Genomic DNA, 23,187 nt, shown 5'->3' with positions numbered 1-23,187 from the left:
AGCAAGTCCACATTCTCACAGACCTTCCGTGATCTGGCCCCTGGGTCCCTTGAGCCTGTTTCCCACCACCTTTCATCCCTTTGTTCCGCTCTGGCCACACCCCGCTCCTTGCTTTTTAAGGTTTCCTTCACCTAGAGTGCTCTTTCCCAGGTATCCACAGGACTCACTTACTTCTTTCAGGTCTTTGCTCAAATGTCCTTCCTCAGTGAAGTTTCTCCTAACTACTACATATAAGAGATCACCATCCCCTCTCCACTCTGGGCCATCAGTAACTACCCCTCTTTCAGATATATTTTACCCATAACTCTCTATCTGATGTGTCTGTTCCCCTCCCCGCTAATACAAAAGCTCTATAGAACAAGGACTTTGCTTTGTCATTTCCTGAACATCTAAAACAGTGCTGGGCACACAAACACTTATCTGAGAAAATGAAGATGATGGACCTTCTTTGAAAGGCCTCTTGTCTTGTCATCCACAGGATGTGTGGACAAAGGGAGGGGGTGAGGAAGTAGAGAGGAAAAGAGAATCCTAGTTAGGTTTTTTGTTTTTGTTTGGTTCTTTTTGTGTGGTACGCAGGCCTCTCACCGCTGTGGCCTCTCCCATTGCGGAGCACAGGCTCCGGACGCGCAGGCTCAGCAGCCATGGCTCATGGGCCCAGCTGCTCCGTGGCATGTGGGATCTTCCCGGACTGGGGCACGAACCCGTGTCCCCTGCATCGGCAGGCGGACTCTCAACCACTGCGCCACCAGGGAAGCCCCTAGTTAGGTTTTAAGGACCAAATTAAACATCGTAATTAAGAGACTGCTATTTAGAAACCCACCTGTTCAGAACAGCTCACCTGGAGGATAAAAAAGAGGATGTCGAGAATGATGAGAACAATTTTGGTGTCTGGGATGGTGAGAAGATTTATTAGTGGCTCCAGGACTCCAGCCTGGACAAGCTGGATCAACTGGTCCACGGTGCCCCCAGTTGTGAAGTTAGCCACTGTCCAGACAGCCTCTTTCTGGACTTTAAATTCTCCCTGCAGAGAGAGAACATTTCCATTCTTGACAGATCCTGAAGAATTTAAATATAGTGATGCAAACATGGTTCAATTTCTAGGTAGGCTGGACTACCTAATTCCCAGGACTATATGTACAATTTACACAGAATCCCTTGGCAACCTGCCTTTAGTTTTTGAGCAGAAGACAGCATCTTTGAGAAGCCAAGGAGGAGGAAAGGCAGACTCATGTGGGGTCTTAGAGGGAGGTTCTAAATTCAAACACACTCACTTTCTTAAGTCAGGTTATCGGAAAAAGAGAACCAACATCACCCAATCAATACAAATTAGGGATTTTAGGTTATAGTGACCCATAGCTACATTTCTAGTCTTTCTCCTCCAGTAAAACTTTGGACAAGAAGCTCCAGAGCTACAAAGTTGAGCACACAGTCTGGAGGGGACAGAGGAAAGCCACTGAAATATCACTCAATGCATCATTTACATTTATAAAAAGCACTTGGCCCAGAGAGAAGGGAGTCATTTATCACAGATCCTTCTATCCCTTTGAAGGAGGAGTTATTCCCATTTTATGGCTGGGGAAAACTGACTCAGTTTAAAACAAAGTTAAAAAAAAAAAAAAACACCAAAAAAACCAAACCAAAACAAAAAACGTATGGCTCCAAGCAAGCTATAGTTCAAAAGGCACAGTTTGAAAAAAGATTACTCCTTGATTCTGACTAGATGTTTCTGATTAGAATATGTACAGACTCACAGCAGGATAGGAAGTGTCTGATAGACTGGAAGATGCCATGATTTGGGTAGCAAACCTGGGCTACCTTTTTGTACCTAATGCACACCTGGGAACCCACCAGCCAACCTGAGAGCAGGACACGGCCAGTGCCTCCTTTTCCCCATCCTACTCAGTAACCTCTGTCTGCAACCCCAGGTCACCACTCCTGACTTGTTTCACAAGTCGATGGTTTAAACATAGCTCATCCACTAAAAGGTGACAAAAAGAAATGCTGACCCTCGTAATTGTCCTGGGGAAAGGAAGTGGGAATCAGGAGGAAGAAGGAAGCTTTATTGTATTTCTACTGTTATATCTGGATTTTCTATATATATTACCCCTTTCATCAATGTGATTTTTACACTGCAAAGGCCACCTGTCTTCAGTGTATAATATCACTGTAACCCGATACGTTTTTCCTCCTAAAACAAAATCAAGCCAAACCTCATCCCTTTTTGCCAAGGAGAGTAGATGGCACATTCTTTTAACCCTAGAGATGAGCCAGTATTTACCAGCTCAAGATTCCTCTGGGTATTTGAGCTGTGGGATCACCTTTTCACTGGCCAATTCTTGCTGAGACTTCTAAATTTTTAATGGATTGTTCAAAATGGGATGCGCCTTTCTTTTTTTCAGGGAGAGTTAGGAAACTTAATGTTTCATAGGTTCGTCGTGATCTCAATTAGTTTTGCTTCTCAGCCTGCCTCTGAAGAGCTAAAGAAGTTCAACACAGGGCCCGCTGGAGAGTAACCTTTTGTCACGTGGGCCACTTACGTTTTCTAGAACAGCCACCAAGGGAGGCAGCACACCGCAAGCGATCAGCTGCTGGATGTGCTGGCGGGGCCCCGCGGCCACGTTGCTTAGGGCCCAGGCTGCCTCCTTCTGGATGGAGGAGCGGGGGTGTGTGAGGAGCTGGGGCAGCACAGCTAGGATGCCCGCATCCAGGGCCAGCTGGGTCTGGTGGTCCGTCCCTGTGACAATGTTCCCCACGGTGCGCAGAGAGGGGGTCTGGAAGAACAAGGTGAGAAAGTGTCACCAAGTACCATGAATTCATCACCATGGAAGGTGACCACTGCATCAAGCTCCGTGCCCTCCCAAACATCCATCATGCTGTGCTGATGGTTTTCTGGAAGCCTGTGAACAATGATTATATCCACGATCCTTATTAATTCTGTGCATCCATGGCTGTTTACATAGTTTAAAGGTACTCGCTAGCCTCCCAGTAGTTCCAGCTCAAGTGGTATAGAGGTCAAGAGATATATTATCAAATGATGCTGTCCTTTTCATATCCTTACATTGGGAAAATTGGTAAATTGATGGTTGCCTTTACAATGTAATAATTTCTACTGAATTTGTATTTAGCACGAGTATCAAGTTTCTGTTGTAGGGACTTCCCTGGTGGCACAGTGGTTAAGAATCCACCTGCCAATGCAGGGGACACGGGTTCCAGCCCTAGGGTGTGAAGATCCCATATGCTGCGGAGCAACTAAGCCAGTGCGCCACAACTACCGAGCCTGCGCTCTAGAGCCTGCGAGCCACAGCTACTGAGCCCGCAAGCCACAACTACTGAAGCCCGTGCACCTAGAGTCTGTGCTCCACAACAAGAGAAGCCACCGCAATGAGAAGCCCACACACCGCAACCAAGAGTAGCCCCCGCTTGCCGCAACTAGAGAAAGCTCGCGCGAAGCAACAAAGACCTAATGCAGCCAAAAATAAAATATAAATTAATTAATAAATTAATTAAAATAAATAACTAGTCAACCACCACAAACCACTTTGGGAATGAGGCTGGTCCCTATAATTAACCTCATTTAAAAAAAAAGTTTCTGTTGTATATGTTATTAGAGCTAGTGAAATCTCAGTGGCCTTTTTGTTTTGGTGTATTCATAAAGCTTCTCTCAATAACTTTGAAGGTCCCCAGGACGGGTCTATGATTGGGCTTAAGACAACTGTCCTAGAAGGGCTGACTGTAGATTTATTTTGGTTTCTCTGCATGGTAGTGGCAGCCCCAGCACAGCCCATCAACAGTTCTAGAGTTTTCCTAGCCTATCATGTTAGGTATCTGCTGCTTGAGTGAGAGATGTTAGAAGTGCCATAGGCCAATCACAGCCTTGCCAGGACTGCCGCAGTTGGGCCCCAAGCCCCCACGATAAACAACTTCTTGAAGATGTTGTCTTCACACCTTCCATGATCCCGGCACTATCCCCAAACTAACCTTGACTTCTGAGGAATGCTACCCTCATCTCAGAACAGATGATGGCTAAGACTGCATAATATACAATATTAGGCATAGAAATCAAAAGGGGTACCCATGCTTCAAACTACATTTTCAAGAAGTATATTATGTAAGTGACATATGTCTCAGAGTCAAGTATTTGACCTTGGTTTTACTTACTTTTCACCTATATCTGAAGTAGTCTAAGAGAACCAGCTGGGGAGAGGATAAGGGGGAATTATCTTTTATACTTGAGTAAGAAATTCAAATGTTACGAGCTTCACGTTAAAACACACACACAGACACACAAACATGCACACCAACTTGTTAACATCTACATGCATAGACCAGTAGAATGAAAGGCCACAAAAGAATAGTTCACTGGGTGGAGGGATTATAAGCAATTTTAATTGGTGCTCTTCTATCTTTTCTAGTTATCAGACCAAGAAAAAGTAAGACACTGAATACCCACTAGGATTTTGGATCAAAGCCGATCCAAGTCTTTGGCTACAGAGTAGCAGAGACCAGGGAAATGCATATGAGCAGCTTTGTTCCAGGTAAAGGATGAATGTCAGCTGGGGAAGGCTTGGGGGTAGGAGAGAACAGAACCTGCTCGAGTGACGATGACCCACAGACTCTAATCTGAAGGCCTCTACAGAGACCGACACGACCCGGGACACTTACCAAGACATTGAGTTCTGAGCTGCTCATGAGCTCAACCAGCCTGGGCAGGACCCCCGTGTCCACCACTTGGCCGATGCGTGTATCACAGCCATCGGTGAGGTAGGACAGAGCCCAGCAGGTGTCCGAGAGAACCTCTTCGTCTGGGTGCCACAGGAGGTGGAAGAGAGCGGGCAACATCTGCTTCACTGCGTGATCAGAAGGGTATGGGTTCTTGTTCCGGCACAGGTTGGACAAGGTCCACGTGATGTTCCGCAGGAATGTGACCTGTAACGAGGAGACTGTCTCCAGCAAGGGGTGCAAAGAAGGAAAACACCAATGGCAATGTGTCCTGACCCTCTTTGATCAGTAGGATCGACCCGCATGAACCCAAGCCTTAGAGCTTCAAACAGGAATTTATTCTAGGTAATAAGTATAGGAGGAACGCAGAGAATGAGCTTTGTTTTATATGCAAACGTCAGATGGAGGTTTCCTTATATTCTTCAAAATGTCCTTCCCCACTTGACTCGAGTGATGACCTAATTTCATTTCTCATTGATGAAACAGAGATCAAGCAGGGGTTACTTGGTCTTCCCACCAGCCTATGAACTCTACCAACATGTCCTAACCACGTTTTTGACCTTCTATTTGAAGATCAGTCTTCCCATCCGTCCCCAGGATCACCTCTCTCCTCTGGATCAGTCCCACCAGTATAGAAACACACTCTGCGACATTCAACCCCTACCCTTGGTGCCTCTCCAGCCATCACCCCACTTCTATTTTTCAGAATCCATCCTCAAGGAGGCATCCGTATTCACTGTCTATCTTCTTCTTCTACCCCTTCTAGTCTGGTTTCTTCCCCTACTTCTTTGGAGTTAGTGATGAAATCAGCTCCTTCCAAGTCACCAAATCCAAGCTTTTCGAAAAAGCTCTTTTTGCCATCTGTGACACCAAGCCTGGTGTTGTATTGCCAAATGGGCTGTTTCTTCTCATTCTGCCCTCTAACACTGCAAAAGCCACAGACAATATGTATGTAAATGAATGGGTGTGGCTGTTTATTTCAAATAAATAAAACTTTATTTAAAAAAACAAGCACTTGGCCAGGTTAAATTGGCTGATCCCTGCTCTGGCTGACCTTGCCCAGCTGGATGACACATACATGCACAATCACCTAGATAGACCTGCATATCTATCTATCTGTTGTTGCTGCAATGGTGCCTCTCACAGGCTTCAACTTAATAGGTACAACTAAGGCTCCGATTCCTTCTTCCCTCAATCCTCCCCACATCTCTAGGAGGACAGTGCTCTAAACAAACTAACCTGAAACCCGAGGGCATCCTCACTTCTTTCTGTCTCCCCCTTCTATGCCCATCACAGCAGCAACCCAGGTCCATCTGCTTCTCCATCTCCCTCTGCTATAATCCTACAGCAAGCAGCCAGAATGGTCTTTCTGGAAAATCAGGCCACTTTACTTCCTGCCTTGAAACCCTCCAAAGCCTTCCTTTTGCCACCAAGATGATGTCTAAGTCCCTTGCCCTACTTGTCATCTTATATTGCTCTCTCCTTGCAAGCTCCCTTGGTCATGCCAGCCTTTTTCTGGTTCAACCATATCAGGTTCTCTCTCACCTTGAAGGCAGGGCATCTATTCCCTTGACTTTTGGAAGCTGCCTTCTCTTCATTTTTGTTTGAGGCAAATCTAGAACCCAAATTCCATTCCTAACCCAGGGAGTCCTCTAGTGTTGCCATAGCAATCAACTTGGACCCTAAGCTTCCAACCTAGACCCTGTTTATTACCCAGGAACAGAACTGGTGAGCCACTAATTCTGTCTGTACTCCTGGAACAGAGAGCTCAGTCATCTACTTTTGCAGGATTGTAAGCTTAGAAAAACTTGAATGGGTCTCTTCTAATCCCCAATGCCCCCCGCAAAGAAAGATCAGCACTTCTGCCCTTGAGGACAAATTTGGATCAACTTCTACCCAAAGTAATAGTCAGTCCTAGGCCTTGTTCATCATTACTATTGTTAGGGGGCCGGGCAGCAACAACATGGCCTAGCATTGATTTGGAATTACATACCCCATTTCCCAACTTTGGGAACCTGTTACCTAACTAGGTTACCTCATTAAAAAGACACTCACTGGGGACCTCCCTGGTGGTCCAGTGGTTAAGAATCTGCCTTCCAGTGCAGGGGACACGGGTTCAATCCCTGGTCAGTGAACTAAGATCCCACATGTCACGGGGCAACTAAGCCGCACGCTGCACCTACTGACCCCATGCACCACAACTAGAGAGAAGCCTGCGTACCGCAACAGAGAGCCCGCATGCCGCAACTAAGACCCAATGCAGCCAAATAAATAAATGAATAAATAAAATTAATTAAAAAAGGACATTCACTGGTATACTTGATGAAACCAGGGTCAGCAGATGTGGAATGGCATCACTCAAGATAACGTCATCTCTGAATTTTGGTCCATCACCTACAAATAGACAAGAACATGACACTCAAAGAGGGAACAGAGAGAGTCCTGGGGTGGGTGAGTAATTCTTCACAAGTCTCTGCAAAGGGGGAGAGGCCAAAACTCATTCCTGGGTTGGGCAAGTAGATAGTATAGCCATGAACTAGACCCTGGGTCTCTGACATGTTGGTTGAATAGATGGTCTGATGTGGAAATCAGGCACCACACAGCAGGGATTGCTATAAGCAGAGTCTCTGGACCCATCAAGGAGCCAGCCAACTGGGCCCAGGCAGCGCGCTCTAAATGCTGGTGGCATCTCACAGCATGGTTCTCAGGAGACAAAGGCCACTATGGACCAAATTGTCTTCCCAGAAGGCTTTGACATGGGGCAGTAACTTCCAAATGCAACTCAGAACAAAGTCTGGGAGATGGACAGATTCTAGCCATCAGTTTTCTGCTACTTTGGCTAGAATACCAATTTTAGACCCTAGACATCTCGGCCTGTAATTCTTCAATCATCAGGCAAGGTATAAGTTATACTACACCACCCGATTTTGCCTGTTCCTTACTGCACTAAGCAAAATGAGAGACGAAATCTCTGTAATAGTTGCTTTATTTCTGCAAGCTTTTAAAAAGTAGACTTATTTTATATTCTGTGTTTGCTAATTCCATCCTCTGAAGTCCTTGGAGGTCTAATCACATTGTTTGCTTCTGCTGACTCAGTCATAGTGGATTGTTGACTTTCTGAACTTGAAATTGCTAATATTTGGCTGATCTTACTTTGTCAAAATCCTGAGGGGCCCGACTGAGTTTGTTTCCCCCAGAGAGCATCACATTTATATTCAGCCAGGCATCCTGGAGTTCCTAACCTGACAGCACTCACTCCCCAGCTTGTGTTTTCCCAGACCATGCAGGGAATACAGTACCCAGTCCCAAATCCATGAGGCCAGTCTTAGGATTGCGTTTTCAGGGGAGACTTTTATCCTAAACTAAGCAGACATTTTCGTGTGTATTCCCTGGGCAACTTTCACTGAAGGTAGAATTCTTTTAGGGTACTGGGTGATGTAAGGGTCTGTCATAAAATCCCCACATTGCATGAGCCAAAGACTTGTCTTTTGTTCCTGAAGCCACTAAGCCCTGAGGCTGTAGGACCCCAGTCTTGGCAGGTGTCCCTAGGCAGCCTGGAGCTTCAGAACATACCATGCCTTCTAGCTTCAGCTTCAATTTTTGGTCTCTGAACTTGACTCTGAATTTTGGAAAGGCCCGTTCTACTCTTCCCAGCATTGCTAGGTATTTATACTTAAAACGTCTGATCTACAATACTACCCAAAGAATTCCCATCGCATGCCACTCACAAGGCCCACCATTTTCTTTGCCCCCTGCCCCCAACCAAGGGGAGAGGCTCACCTGCTATATTACCAAGGGCCCACACTGCCTGTTCACACACAGTCATATGAGGGGAAGACAGGAGCTCAACCAAGGGCTGGATGGCCCCTCCGTCCACGACAGCACGAGTCAGATCCGAAGTACCGGAGGCAATATTGGTCAGAGCCCAGGCTGCCTCGAGCTGCAAGCGGGGATGAAGGGATGACTTCAGGAACTCCACCAGCCTGGGAATGAGCCCTGCATCAACAATCAGCTTCAGAGGAGGGTTCTTTTCCCGGGACAGCATTTTCCTTCGCAGTGTAAGAGAAAAGACAAGAACATGTCCTATGAGGCAGGTAAGAAGAACCTCCTTTATGGATGTTCTTGGCATTCCTAACTATCAAATGAAACAAACCCCTGGGCCAGAGCTCCTTCATATCCTAGAGTTCAGCCTGTAGCACTCTGCAGTGATGAAGCAATATTTTTCCCTTTAGTTATTATCTATGAGCCTCCATTCCTGTTGAGGCCAATTTAACTTAAGCCATTCATCTCTGACCACACTTGCATATCTTAAGCTGTTCTCAAGGACAGTGTAGAGGAGCAATTTCATCTCACTTTGGGATGGACCGGCCTTTTCTTATATTGTGTGGGCATTTTGCCACTGCCAAGAAACCAAATAGGCTGCTGGAACCCATTTCTAGCTATGCATCTGTCAATAATACAAGTCTGTTTGGTGATACCTGGCTGCCTGGGTGGCCTGGAAACATAGTTCTGGATCTGAGGCATTGACACCATTGATTATTTCTTGCAGGGTGAGGCTGACCTGCAAGGAGACATACATTCAAGTCAGAGTCTCTGCCAAAAGGAACCACAGGTCATCTAGTCTAGCCATCTATCTGATTAGAAGAAGCTGGCTTGAACACTAAGTCTCAATGTGTATGCTGGTCTGTATTAGGGGAAGGAAGAACATTTGGTGGTCTCACTGATTTGTGGGATACTCCCCATGCTCTGGGGGATAGGTAATTCCTATCATCACTTGGATCCCCAGCACCTTTTTATCCCATGCAGTAAGAACATGCTAGTGGGTGGCAGCAAAAATGGGAGAACAAGGACCTCAAAATTCTCTCCTCCAGAAAAGCAACAAGAAACCTGAAAAATAGAATCAACTTTTTTAGAACTCTGGAAACTGACCAAAGGTTTGCAGCAATTTGTTTTATTCAAGCTGAAAAGGGTTTATTCAAGAAAAATGTCTAAATCTCAGTAAGAACAGCAAGGCTTATGGCATTTTGCCTTGCCTTATTCCCACTCCTCCCCCAGCTCTGTGGTAGCTTTGAAAACCAACAGCCCAGCAGCCACTGGAGGAGGCAGAACAGGTTGGTGCTCCCTTAAAGCCTCATTCCCAGAGAATTATTATTATTCGATGCTTCTCGTAATTTCCTGGGAGATCCCATTTGTAAGATTCTATTTTATTTGACTCAGAGCTCACACAATGCAAAAAGTCTTTTCCCTGGAGGTATTTGTTAAAAACAGTTAGAGGAAGTGGTTCAACTTCACAGCTGCTTGGGGTGGGGGGTGGGGGGGGGTCAGATAACAGTTGGGGGCAAACAATAGACTAACCAAAAAACTTAAAAGGCAATGCTGGGAATGAGATGTTCATTGGGGCTTTGAGAACTCCAACATGTTCCTGAAAATTTAGAAGGTCACATGCCTCTATAGAACCGTTGCACATGCTCATAAAAAATGGAGAAGACCCTGAGGTCTCACCTCTGGCTGACTTTGAGGCTCTGTGCAAGCAGGAAGTGAAGGTTTAAGGCAGCATTGTCAACTTCCTCGTTGAATGTTGAAGGCATGCCCCAACATGCACACAGAATGCCTTGGCAAAGACTGGGTGAACTTTTGCTTCCAAGTGTGTAAGGAAATCTCTGTCCAGTCATTAGCTGACCACTAAGCTAACTGAGCAGAGAATTCAGTGCCTACACATGACAAAGAATACAAACTTTACAAAAGCAACTCAAAAGTCACTGGATGAACAATGAGCAACAACAACAAACCCTGGGCAAGGGGTGGGGGGGCAGATTTTATATCCAAAGTTGCCACATTATTTTAAATGACTAGTTGTTAAAGAAATTACAAGACATTCAAAGTATACACGTATACAAGCAAAAAACAAGGCAATTAATAGAAACTGTCCCTGAGGAGCCCAGACATTGGACTTACTAGACAAAGACTTTAAATATGTTCAAAGAACTAAACGAAAGCATGTCTAAAGAACTAAAGGAAAGTCTAAGAATGATGTCTTAGAGACATAAGAATGATGTCTTAGACACAGAACAAATCATCAGTGAACTTAAAGATGGGTCCATTGAGATTAAGCAGCATGAGGGAAAAAAAGAATGAATAGATCTTAGCCAAAAGGCCAAGAAGCAAGAATAGTAGCTATTCCTATCAGTTTAATTTCTGACACATCCTCTATCCAAGGACAATATATTAAATGGATTTTTGGAACTAGGAGATGGAAGAGAACTTTGCTCCATCCACTCCATGCATTGACCCAGGTATTACTGTACTTCCAGGAATAGTGCACCCCCTTTGAGGGAAATAAAGACTGTGTTTTTTATTAAAAAAAAAATGAAGATTAAACTTAACACAGCCTTACAGATCAACAGCATATGCATAATAGAATGGAAAAGAGAGAGAAAGGGGCAGAAAGTATATTTGAAGAAATGATTTCCAAAAACATCGCAAATTTGATGAAGAAATTAATCTACACCTCTGAGAAGCTTAATGAACTTCAAACAGGAAAAACTCCAAGAGATCCACACTTAGACACATCATAAAATGTTGGAAGCCAAAAACAAAAAGAGAAACTTGAAATCAGGAAAAGAGAAGCAACTCACCATACACAAGTCCTCAACAAGATCAAGAGCTGATTTATCCCCAGAAAGCATAAATGACATATTTAAAATGCTGATAGCAAGTTTGTCAAGCTAGAATTCTATACATGGCAAATTATAATAAAATGGAGAAATTAAGACATTCTCAGATAAACAAAACCTGAGATAATTCATTGTCAGCAAACTCACTCTACAAGAAGAGAGTTCTTCAGGTACTAGAAACTAGATAATAACCAAAGACATGAAGAAACCAGCAACACCAGAAAGGCAAATATAATGGTAAATATAAAAGACAGTATAGGGCTTCCCTGGTGGCACAGTGGTTGAGAGTCCGCCTGCTGATGCAGGGAACACGGGTTCATGCCCTGGTCCAGGAAGATCCCACATGCCGTGGAGCGGCTGGGCCCGTGAGCCATGGCTGCTGAGCCTGCACATCCAGAGCCTGTGCTCCACAATGGGAGAGGCCACACAGTGAGAGGCCCGTGTACCACAAAAGAAAAAAGACAGTATAGTAGATAGCCTCATCCACCAGCAGGCAGACAGCAGAAGCAAGAAGAACTACAATCCTGCAGCCTGTGGAACAAAAACCACATTCACAGAAAGACAGACAAGATGAAAAGGCAGAGAGTTATGTACCAGATGAAGGAACAAGATAAAACCCGAGAACAACAACTAAATGAAGTGGAGATAGGCAACCTTCCAGAAAAAGAATTCAGAATAATGATAGTGAAGATGATCCAGGACCTTGGAAAAAGAATGGAGGCAAAGATTGAGAAGATGCATGAAATATTTAACAAAGACCTAGAAGAATTAAAGAACAAACAAACAGAGATGAACAATACAATAACTGAAATGAAAACTACACTAGAAGGAATCAATAGCAGAATAACTGAGGCAGAAGAACGGATAAGTGACCTGGAAGACAGAATGGTGGAATTCACTGCTGTGGAACAGAATAAAGAAAAAAGAATGAAAAGAAAGGAAGACAGCCTCAGAGACCTCTGGAACAACACTAAATGCAACAACATTCGCAGTATAGGGGTCCCAGAAGGAGAAGAGAGAAAGAAAGGACCCAAGAAAATATCTGAAGAGATTATAGTTGAAAACTTTCCTAACATAGGAAAGGAAATAGCCACCCAGGTCCAGGAAAGCACAGAGAGACCCATACAGGATAAACCCAAGGAGAAACACGCCGAGACACATAGTAATCAAATTGGCAAAAATTAAAGACAAAGAAAAATTATTGAAAGCAGCAAGGGAAAAATGACAACATACAAGGGAACTCCCATAAGGTTAACAGCTGATTTCTCAGCAGAAAGTCTACAAGCCAGAAGGGAGTGGAATGATATACTTTAAGTGATGAAAGGGAAGAATCTATGGCCAAGATTACTCTACCCAGCAAGGATCTCATTCAGATTCAATGGAGACATCAAAAGCTTTACAGACAAGCAAAAGCTAAGAGAATTCAGCACCACCAAACCAGATCTACAACAAATGCTAAAGGAACTTCTCTAAGTGGGAAAAACAAGAGAAGAAAAGGACCTACAAAAAACCCCACAAAACAATTAAGAAAATGGTAATAGGAACAAACATATCAATAATTACCTTAAACGTAAATGGATTAAATGCTCCAACCAAAAGACACAGACTTGCCTGAAAGGATACAAAACAAGACCCATATATATGCTGACTACAAGAGACCCACTTCAGACCTAGGGACACATACAGACTGAAAGTGAGGGGATGGAAAAAGATATTCCATGCAAATGGAAATCAAAAGAAAGCTGGAGTAGCAATACGCATATCAGATAAAATAGACTTTAAAATAAAGAATGTGGCAAGAGACAAGGAAGGACACTACATAATGATCAAGGGATCAATCCAAGAAGATATAACGATTATAAATATATATGCACCCAACATAGGAGCACCTCAATACATAAGGCAACTGCTAACAGCTATGAAAGAGGAAATCGACAGTAACACAATAATAGTGGTGGACTTTAACACCTCACTTACACCAATGGACAGATCATCCAAACAGAAAATTAATAAGGAAACACAAGCTTTAAATGACACAATAGACCACATAGATTTTAACTGATATTTATAGGACATTCCATCCAAAAAAAGCAGATTACACTTTCTTCTCAAAGTGCACATGGAACATTCTCCAGGATAGATCACATCTTGGGTCACAAATCAAGCCTCAGTAAATTTAAGAAATTGAAATCATATCAAGCATCTTTTCTGACCACAACGCTATGAGATTAGAAATGAATTACAAGGAAAAATGTATAAAACACAAACACATGGAGGTTAAACAATACATTACTAAATAACAAGAGATCACTGAGAAATCAAAGAAGAAATCAAAAAATACCTAGAGACAAATGACAATGAAACACAACGATCCAAAACCTATGGGATGCAGCAAAAGCAGCTCCTAAGAGCGAAGTTTATAGCTATATAAGTCTACCTCAAGAAACAAGAAAAATCGCAAATAAACGATCTAACCTTACACCTGAAGAATTAGAGAAAGAACAAACAAAACTCAAAGTTAGCAGAAGAAAAGAAATCATAAAGAGCCAAGCAGAAATAAATGAAATAGAAACAAAGAAACAATAGCAAAGATCAATAAAACTAAAGCTGGTTCTTTGAGAAGATAAACAAAATTGATAAACCATTAGCAGACTCATCAAGAAAAAGAGGGAGAGGACGCAAATCAATAAAATTAGAAATGAAAAAGAGAAGTTACAACAGACACCGCAGAAATACCAAAGCATCCTAAGAGACTACTACAAGCAACTCTATGCCAATAAAATGGACAACCTGGAAAAATGGACAAATTCTTAGAAAGGTATATACCTTCCATGACTGAACCAGGAAGAAGTAGAAAATATGAACAGACCAATCACAAGTAATGAAATTGAAACTGTAGTTAAAAATCTTTCAACAAACAAAAGTCCAGGACCAGATGGCTTCACAGGTGAATTCTATCAAACATTTAGAGAAGAGCTAACACCCATCCTTCTCAAACTCTTCCAAAAAATTACGGAGGAAGGAACACTCCCAAACTCATTCTATGAGGCCACCATCACCCTGATACCAAAACCAGACAAAGATACTACAAAAAAGAAAATTACAGACCAATATCCCTGATGAATATAGATGCAAATATAGATGCAAAAATCCTCAACAAAATACTAGCAAACACAATCCAACAACACATTAAAAGGATCATACACCATGATCAAGTGGGATTTATCCAGGGATTCAAGGATTCTTCAATATATGCAAATCAATCAATGTGATACACCATACTAACAAATTGAAGACTAAAAACCATATGATCATCTCAATAGGTGCAGAAAAAGCTTTTGACAAAATTCAACACCCATTTATGATAAAAACTCTCCAGACAGTTGGCATAGAGGGAACCTACCTCAACATAATAAAGGCCATATATGACAAACCCACAGCAAACATCACTCTCAATGGTGAAAAACTGAAAGCATTTCTGCTAAGATCAGGAACAAGACAAGTATGTTCACTCTCACCACTATTATTCAACATAGTTTTGGAAGTCCTAGCCACAGCAATCATAGAAGAAAAAGAAATAAAAGGAATACAAATTGGAAAAGAAGTAAAACTGTCACTGTTTGCAGGTGACATGATACTATACATAGAGAATCCTAAAGATGCCACCAGAAAACTACCAGAGCTAATCAATGAATTTGGTAAAGCTGCAGTATACAAAATTAATGCACAGAAATCTCTTGCATTCCTATACACTAATGATGAAAAATCTGAAAAAGAAATTAAGGAAACACTCCCATTTACCATTGCAACAAAAAGAATAAAATACCCAGGAATAAACCTACCTGGGAAAACAAAAGACCTGTATGCAGAAAACTGTAAGACACTGATGAAAGAAATTAAAGATGATACCAACAGATGGAGAGATATACCATGTTCTTGGATTGGAAGAATCAATATTGTGAAAATGACTATACTACCAAAAGCAATCTACAGATTCAATGCACTCCCTATCAAATTACCAATGGCATTTTTTACAGAACTAGAACAAAAAATCTTAAAACTTGTATGGAGACACAAAAGACCCTGAATAGCCAAAGCAGTCTTGAGGGAAAAAAGCGGAACTGGAGGAATCAGACTCCCTGACTTCAGACTATACTACAAAGCTACAGTAATCAAGACAATATGGTACTGGCACAGAAAAAGAAATATAGATTAATGGAACAAGATAGAGGGTCCAGAGATAAACCCATGCACCTATGGTCAACTAATCTATGACAAAGGAGGAAATGATATACAATGGAGAAAAGACAGTCTCTTCAATAAGTGGTGCTGGGAAAATTGGACAGCTACATGTAAAAGAATGAAATTAGAACAATCCCTAACACCATACACAAAAATATACTCAAAATGGATTAAAGACCTAAATGTAAGGCCAGACACTATAAAACTATTAGAGGAAAACATAGGCAGAACACTCTATGACATAAATCAGAGCAACATCCTTTTTGACCCACCTCCTAGAGAAATGGAAGTAAAACCAAAAATAAACAAATGGGACCTAATGAAACTTAAAAGCTTTTGCACAGCAAAAGAAACCATAAACAAGACAAAAAGACAACTCTCAGAACTGGAGAAAATATTTGCAAGTGAAGCAACTGACAAAGGATTAATCTCCAAAATTTGCCAGCAGCTCGTGTAGCTCAATATCAGAAAACAAACAACCCAATCCAAAAATGGGCAGAAGACCTAATAGACATTTCTCCAAAGAAGATATACAGATTGCCAACAAACACGTGAAAGAATGTTCAACATCACTAATCATTAGAGAAATGCAAATCAAAACTACAATGAGGTATCACCTCACACCAGTAAGAATGGCCATCACCAGAAAATCTACAAACAACAAATGCCGGAGAGGGTGTGGAGAAAAGGGACACCCTCTTGCACTGTTGGTGGAATGTAAATTGATACAGCCACTATGGAGAACAGTATGGAGGTTCCTTAAAAAACTAAACATAGATTTACCATATGACCCAGCAATCCCACTACTGGCCATATACCCAGAGAAAACCATTAATTCAAAAAGACACATGCACCCCAATGTTCATTGCAGCACTATTACAATAGCCAGGTCATGGAAGCAACCTAAATGCCGATTGACAGACGAATGGATAAAGATGATGTGGTACATATATACAATGGAATATTACTCAGCCATAAAAAGGAACGAAATTGGGTCATTTGTTGAGACGTGGATGGATCTTGAGAGTGTCATACAGCGTGAATTAAGTCAGAAAGAGAAAAACAAATATCGTATACTAACGCATATATGTGGAACCTAGAAAAATGGTACAGATGAACTGGTTTGCAGGGCAGAAATTGAGACACAGATGTAGAGAACAAATGTATGGACACTAAGAGGGGAAAGCGGCAGGGGGTGGGGGGGGGTGGTGGTGTGATGAATTGGGGGATTGACATGCATACACTGATTGTATAAAATGGATGACTAATAAGAGCCTGCTGTATAAAAAAATAAATAAAATAAAATTCAAAAAAAAGAAAAATGAGGAAATGCATAGAACAGACCTGATCCAACACACAGCTTGGAGCCAAAAAAAATAAAATAAAATAAAAATAAATAAATAAGACAGTATAAATGTATTTTTTATTGTAAGTCTTTCTTCTGACTTAAAAGACAACTGCATAAAGCAATAATTATAAGCCTATATTAATGGGCACATGATGTGTAAAGAGGTAACTTGGATGATAATGAGAGCAAAAGCAGGGAGGGAATAAAGTTATATAGGAGTATTGTTTTATATACTATTGAAATTAAAATGGTATTACTCCAAACTAAATAACCAATGGATAAAAAGAAGAAAATTCCAGGGAACTTAGAAAATACTTTGAGATGAATGGAAAAAAAATACATACAATATACCAAAACCAATGAGATGTAAATAAAGCAGAGCACAGAGGGAAATATGTAGCCATAAATGCAAGTATTGAAAAAGTAGAAAGCTCTCAAATCCATAACCTAACTTCCTACTTTAAAATATTAGAAATGAAAGAAAATCAAACCCCAAAAAAAATCAGAAGAAAGGAAGTATTAAATACTAGAGTGGAAATAAATGAAAGAGAATGAAAAAAATAGAAAGGAAAAAAATAATCAATGAAACCAAAAGTTGGCTCAAAAGAGCAACATAAATGACAAATCTTTAGCTAGACTGACCAAGAGAAAAATAGATGAGACTCAAGTTACTAAAACCAGGAATAAAATTGGAAACATTACTACTGAATTAACAGAAATAAATAAGATTAGAGACACTATGAGAAAAGTATACAAAAAAATTAAATAATCTAGATGAAAGGGACAAATCCCTAGAAACACAAAACAAAAGTGGTTAAAAAATAGAAAATCTGAATAAACCTATAACAAGAGATTGAATTATTAATTTTTTAAAAATTCCACAAAGAGAAGCCCAGATAAAAAAGGCTCCACTGGTAAATTTTTACAAACATTTAGAGAAGAAATAACAGCACTCCCTCACAAATGCTTCCAAAAAATAGAAGAGGGAACTTTCTAGCTCATTCTATGAGTCCAGTATTACCCCAATATCAAACTGGACAAAGATATTACAAGAAGTACAGATCAGTATCCCTCATGAATATATCTTAAAATCCTCAACAAATTCCAGAAAACAAAATGCATCAACACATGAACAGGATTATACATCATAATCAACTGGGATTTAACCCAGGAATGCAAGGGTGGTTCAACCTATGAAAATCAATGTAGCACACCATATCAATAGAATATACGGGGAAAAAAAACACGATCATCTCCACAACTGCAGGAAAAGCATTTGACAAGATCCAGCACCCTTTCATGATTAAAAAAATAGAAAAGCATTCCAACACAAACTAGAAATAAAAGGGAACTTCCTCAATCTAACAAAGGGCATCTACAAAAAACTCACAGCTAGCCTCATACTCAATGGTAATGAATGAAAACTTCCCCCCTAAGATCAGGAACAGCATAGGATATCCACTCTTGCCACTTTTATTCCACACAGTATTGAAGTTCAAGACAGGTAATTAAGCAAGAAAAAGAAATTAAAGGTATCTAGATTGGAAAGAAAGTAGTAAAACTCTCTCTGTGTGCAGATGACATGATCTTGAATATAGAAATCTTAAGGAATCCACACACCAAAATTTAGAGCTAACAGACAAGGTTCAGCTAGGTTTCAGGATAACATACAAAGATCAGTTGTATTTCTGTACACTAGCAATGAACAATACAAAATTGAAATAAGAAAATAAGTTTATTTACAGTAGCATCAAAAGAATAAAATACTTAGGAGTAAATTGAACAAAAGAAGCACAACGCTTATATGCTGAAAACTATTTTTAAAAATTAGAGAAGACTTAAGTACATTGAAAAATATCCTATGTTCATAAACTGGAAGACTTAACATTGTTAAGATAGCAATACTCCACAAACTGATCAATGCAATCTCCATCAAAATCTGAGCTTCCTTTAGTGAAAAAATTGACAAGTCAATTCTAAAATTCATATAGAAATGCAAGGGATCCCAAAGAGCCAAAATAATCTTGGGGGAAAAAAAGAACAAAATTGGAGGACCCACACTTTCCAATTTCAAAACCTACTACAAAGCTACAGTAATCAAGTCTGTTGTGCTGGCATAAGGATAAACATATAGATCAATGGTAGAAATTTCATAGTCCACAAATAAACTCTCACATTTATGGTCAACTGATGTTTGACAAGAGTGTTAAGACCATTCAATGGAGAAAGAATAGCCTTTATGGTGCTGGGACAACAGGACATCTATATGTAAAACAATGAAGTTGGACCCCTACTCATACCACTTACAAAGATTAACTCAAAATGGATGAAAGACCTAAACATAAGAGCTAAAACTATAAAACTCTTAGAAGGAAACATAGGCATAAATCTTGGTGACTTTGGATTAGGCAATGGATTTTTAGATATGATACCTAAAGCACAAGAAAACCAAAGACAAAATATAGATAAATTGGACTGTTCCAAAATTTAAAACATTTGTGTTTCAAAGAGTCTATCAAGAAAGTAAAACGAGAGCCCACAGAATGGGAGAAAAGATTTGCAAATCACATAACTGTTAAGGGTCTAATGTTCAGAATATATAAAGAGCCCTTTCAACTCAATAAAAGACAAATTGGGCTTCCCTGGTAGCGCAGTGGTTGAGAGTCTGCCTGCCGATGCAGGGGACACGGGTTCGTACCCCGGTCTGGGAGGATCCCACATGCCGCAGAGCGGCTGGGCCCGTGAGCCATGGCCGCTGAGCCTGCGCGTCCGGAGGCTGTGCTCCACAACGGGAGAGGCCACAACAGTGAGAGGCCCGCATACCTCAAAAAATTAAAAAAAAAAGACAAATTACTTGATTTTAAAAATTGTCAAAGGGTTTGAATAGACATTTCTCGAAAGGAGATATACAAATAGCCAGTAAGCACATGAAAAACTGCTCATCATCATTAGGAAAACATCAAAATTACAACAATACAACCTTTCACACCCATAAAATGGCTCTAATCCAAAAATGAAAAATAACAAGTGTCGGTAAGGATGTAAGAATGTACAGGGATGCAGCTGCTTTGGAAACAGGTTTGGCAGCCTATCTGTTTCCTATTTGTACTGTAAAAAATTACCAGAAATTTAGTAGCTTAAAACAAAGTTACAGCCTACAGTTCTAGGGGTCAGAAGTTCATGATCAGTTTCATTGGACTAAAGTCAAGATGTTGGCAGAGCTGTTTCCTCCTGGAGGCTCTGAGAGGAGAGTCTATTTTCTTGCCTTTTTCAGCCTCTAGTGGGGCTTCCTGTGTTGCTTGGCCTTTGACCCGTCCCATCTTCAAGGCACTACACGCTCATCTCTGCTTTTGCTCTGCCTTGTCCTTCATCCTTCTTATTATAAGGACAGATGGGATTACATTGGGCCCATCCAGATAATCCAGGATAATTTCCACATCTCAAGATCCTTAATCTGGGGACTTCCCTGGTGGCGCAGTGATTAAGAATCCGCCTGCCAATTCAGAGGACACGGGTTCGAGCCCTAGTCTGGGAAGATCCCACATGCCATGGAGCAACTAAGCCTGTGTGCCACAACTACTGAGCCCGTGTGCCACAACTACTGAAGTCAGCGTGCCTAGAGCCCACGCTCCACAACAAGAGGAGCCACCGCCATAAGAAGACCGCGCACCACAACAAAGAGTAGCCCCCGCTTGCCACAACTAGAGAAAGCCTGTGCACAGCAACAAAGACCCAACACAGCCAAAAAAAGGAAGATCCTTAATCTAACCACATCTACAAAATCCCTTTTGTCATATAAGGTAACATTCACAGGTTCTGGGGATTAGGGTAGGGAGATTTTGGGGGTGGGGGGACATTATTCAGCTCACCACAAGCACTGCCTCAAAGAGTTAAACTTAGAATTATCATACGACCCAGCAATTCAACTGCTACGTATACCTGACAGAACTGAAAATATGTCCAGACAAAAGCCTGTGCATAATACGTTCATAGCAGGGACCTGGTGGTCCAGTGGTAAAGAATCCACCTTCCAACGCAGCGGACGAGGCTTCGATCCCTGGTCAGGGAACTAAGATCCAACATGCCACGGGGCAACTAAGCCCATGCGCCACAACTACTAAGCTGGCGCATCTCAGCAAGAGAGGCTGCATGCCGCAAACTACAGAGCCCACGCGCCCTGGAGACTGCACGCCACAACTAGAGAGAGAGAGAACCCACACGCCACAACTAGAGAGAGAAAACCCACACGCCACAACTAGAGAGAAGCTTGTGCACCGCAACAAAGAGCCAGCGTGTCACAACGAAAGATCCCGCATGCCTCAAGGAAGGTCCTGCATGCCACAACTAAGACCCAATGCAAACGAAAATTTAAAAAAATAAAAAATAAAAATAAAATTTTTTAAGGAAAAAAAAAAGTTCATAGTGGCATTACTTATAACACCCCAAAAATGGAAGCAATCCAAATGTCCATCAACTAATGAATGAATAAACAAAATGTGGTATACAATGAAATTATTCACCCACAAAAAGGAAAGTACTGACACATGCTACAACATCAATGAACCTTGCAAACATTTTGCTGATGGAAAGAAGCCAGGCACAAAAAGCTATGTATTATATGATTCCCTTTATATGAAATACCCAGAATAGGTAAATCCACAGAGACAAAGTAGATTCATGGTCACCAGAGGCTGGGGGAAGGAGGAGTGAGGACTGACTGCTTCGTGGGTGTGGGGTTTCTACTGAGGTGATGAGTATGTTCTGAAATTAGTAAGTGGTGATGGTCTCACCACCTTGTGAGCATACTAGAAACCACTGATTATATTCTTTAAAAGGGTGAATTCTGTGGTATGTGAATTCGAATTTTAAAAGGAACATGCTAATATAGGATAAAAAAGAAAACTCTTTCATAGTTGTGTTTCATAGTTTCATCTTCCTTGGGTGGCAGGAATCCTAGGGACTCCTCTAGACGAATGAAGCTGGGTGCAGTAGGGTTCAGAGTCCTAGGACAATTCAAAGAATGATCACAGCCATCCCATTTGGTGGACAGTAGAACATCATGGGATCCACTTGCCCAGATTGAACCAATCTCTGCCCTCTAAGAGGCTTAATCCTAGCAGGATGCAAGGATGCACATGGATAGTTAACATAACAGATCATAAAAGACATGAAGACACAACACCATCAGAGTTCTAACCCTCCTAAGTCAGGGCATTCAGCAAAAGATTCACCACAACAATATTGGCCTGGAAGTACCCCAGGATTTGCCTTGAGTGAGGTTGGGGCGCATGGAGAATGGAAGCTAGATGACAGCATTCAAGTCCTAGGTAAGACGTGACACGTCGAGTGACTGTGCCTCCAGTGAGGGAGAACCTCCATGACTCCTCATTTCCTGTTTCCAGTTGAATGGCAGCAAGTGAATTTTCAATGAGAGGCAGCATCTTCTCCACCCCGTTAGAACATAGATCCCAGACTCACGGCCACAAAGCTAATGACACTTAGCTTTCTGGAAACACCAGTTTAGTTCTAATCACCATCTCTCTACCCCTTTCCTTAAAGGAACTCCATTAGAGCTTGCAAGCTCTGACTCAAACATTTTCAACGCAGAGAAACTTACTAAGGATGTGTTTTATACCCAACTGCTCTAAATGCCATGTTCCCGACGTACCCGTTTGGTCTGTTGCTCAGAAGCGTCAGGGGAGACATCCGTGATGTTTCTCCTCTTCAAGGACTGCTCATCCTTCTTGGCTTTGCGGAGCTCCAGGCTGACTGCTATCCTCTGCTGCCGCCTCATCTAAGGAGGAAAAGAAAGGGAGCCCTTAGAGCTGGGAAGTCAGCTTGTCACCCTGTTTAGCCTTTAGAGCACACTTCAAAGCATCCAATTTCACTTTTACAGATGCAACAGGCTGGAAGAGTTCAGATCACACAGCTAGTCAACAGTCAGCTCAGTTAGCCTCCTCTGCCTCTTTCTCCTCCTCTACCACCTCTAGAGAGATCACCAATCTTCCTCCCAAAGTGAAGGAAGACCATTTACACCCATTGGCCAGCCAGGATTCTCAGGTGTAGATACCTCTGAACAAAGCATCCCATTGCCCTGAATCTGAGCACATCTTCATTGCTGCTGATTACTTCCAGAGAAGCAGGCCTGTGCCTTCTAGCTGTGGGCACCCAGGTGGGGCAGGGACCTGAAGGGAGCACCCTGGC

At 41.8% G+C, this 23,187-nt stretch overlaps 1 protein-coding gene and 1 non-coding gene across 4 annotated transcripts in view; one reads left to right on the top strand and one right to left on the bottom strand.

The window, feature by feature from the left end:
* Positions 1–23,187, bottom strand: part of KPNA7 (karyopherin subunit alpha 7) — a 69,159-nt gene that overhangs the window by 7,960 nt on the left and 38,012 nt on the right. For all 3 annotated transcript variants that reach the window (XM_032605729.1, XM_032605730.1, XM_032605731.1), the window contains 7 exons: positions 22,652–22,777; positions 9,198–9,280; positions 8,500–8,768; positions 7,031–7,113; positions 4,663–4,926; positions 2,538–2,771; positions 839–1,021 (listed from right to left, as the gene is read on the bottom strand). In XM_032605729.1, the coding sequence (XP_032461620.1) occupies positions 839–1,021; positions 2,538–2,771; positions 4,663–4,926; positions 7,031–7,113; positions 8,500–8,768; positions 9,198–9,280; positions 22,652–22,777 (1,242 nt within the window). The remainder of the gene's footprint in view (positions 1–838; positions 1,022–2,537; positions 2,772–4,662; positions 4,927–7,030; positions 7,114–8,499; positions 8,769–9,197; positions 9,281–22,651; positions 22,778–23,187) is intronic.
* LOC116741026 lies at positions 10,857–11,046 on the top strand. Its single transcript, XR_004346005.1, has one exon. It is a non-coding gene; the product is annotated as a U2 spliceosomal RNA (small nuclear RNA).

Source organism: Phocoena sinus, chromosome 15, assembly GCF_008692025.1.
Source record: "Phocoena sinus isolate mPhoSin1 chromosome 15, mPhoSin1.pri, whole genome shotgun sequence".
Classification (NCBI taxonomy): domain Eukaryota; kingdom Metazoa; phylum Chordata; class Mammalia; order Artiodactyla; family Phocoenidae; genus Phocoena; species Phocoena sinus.
The sequence above is the reverse complement of the archived record's forward strand: the minus strand, read 5'-3'. Positions and strand labels throughout refer to the sequence as shown.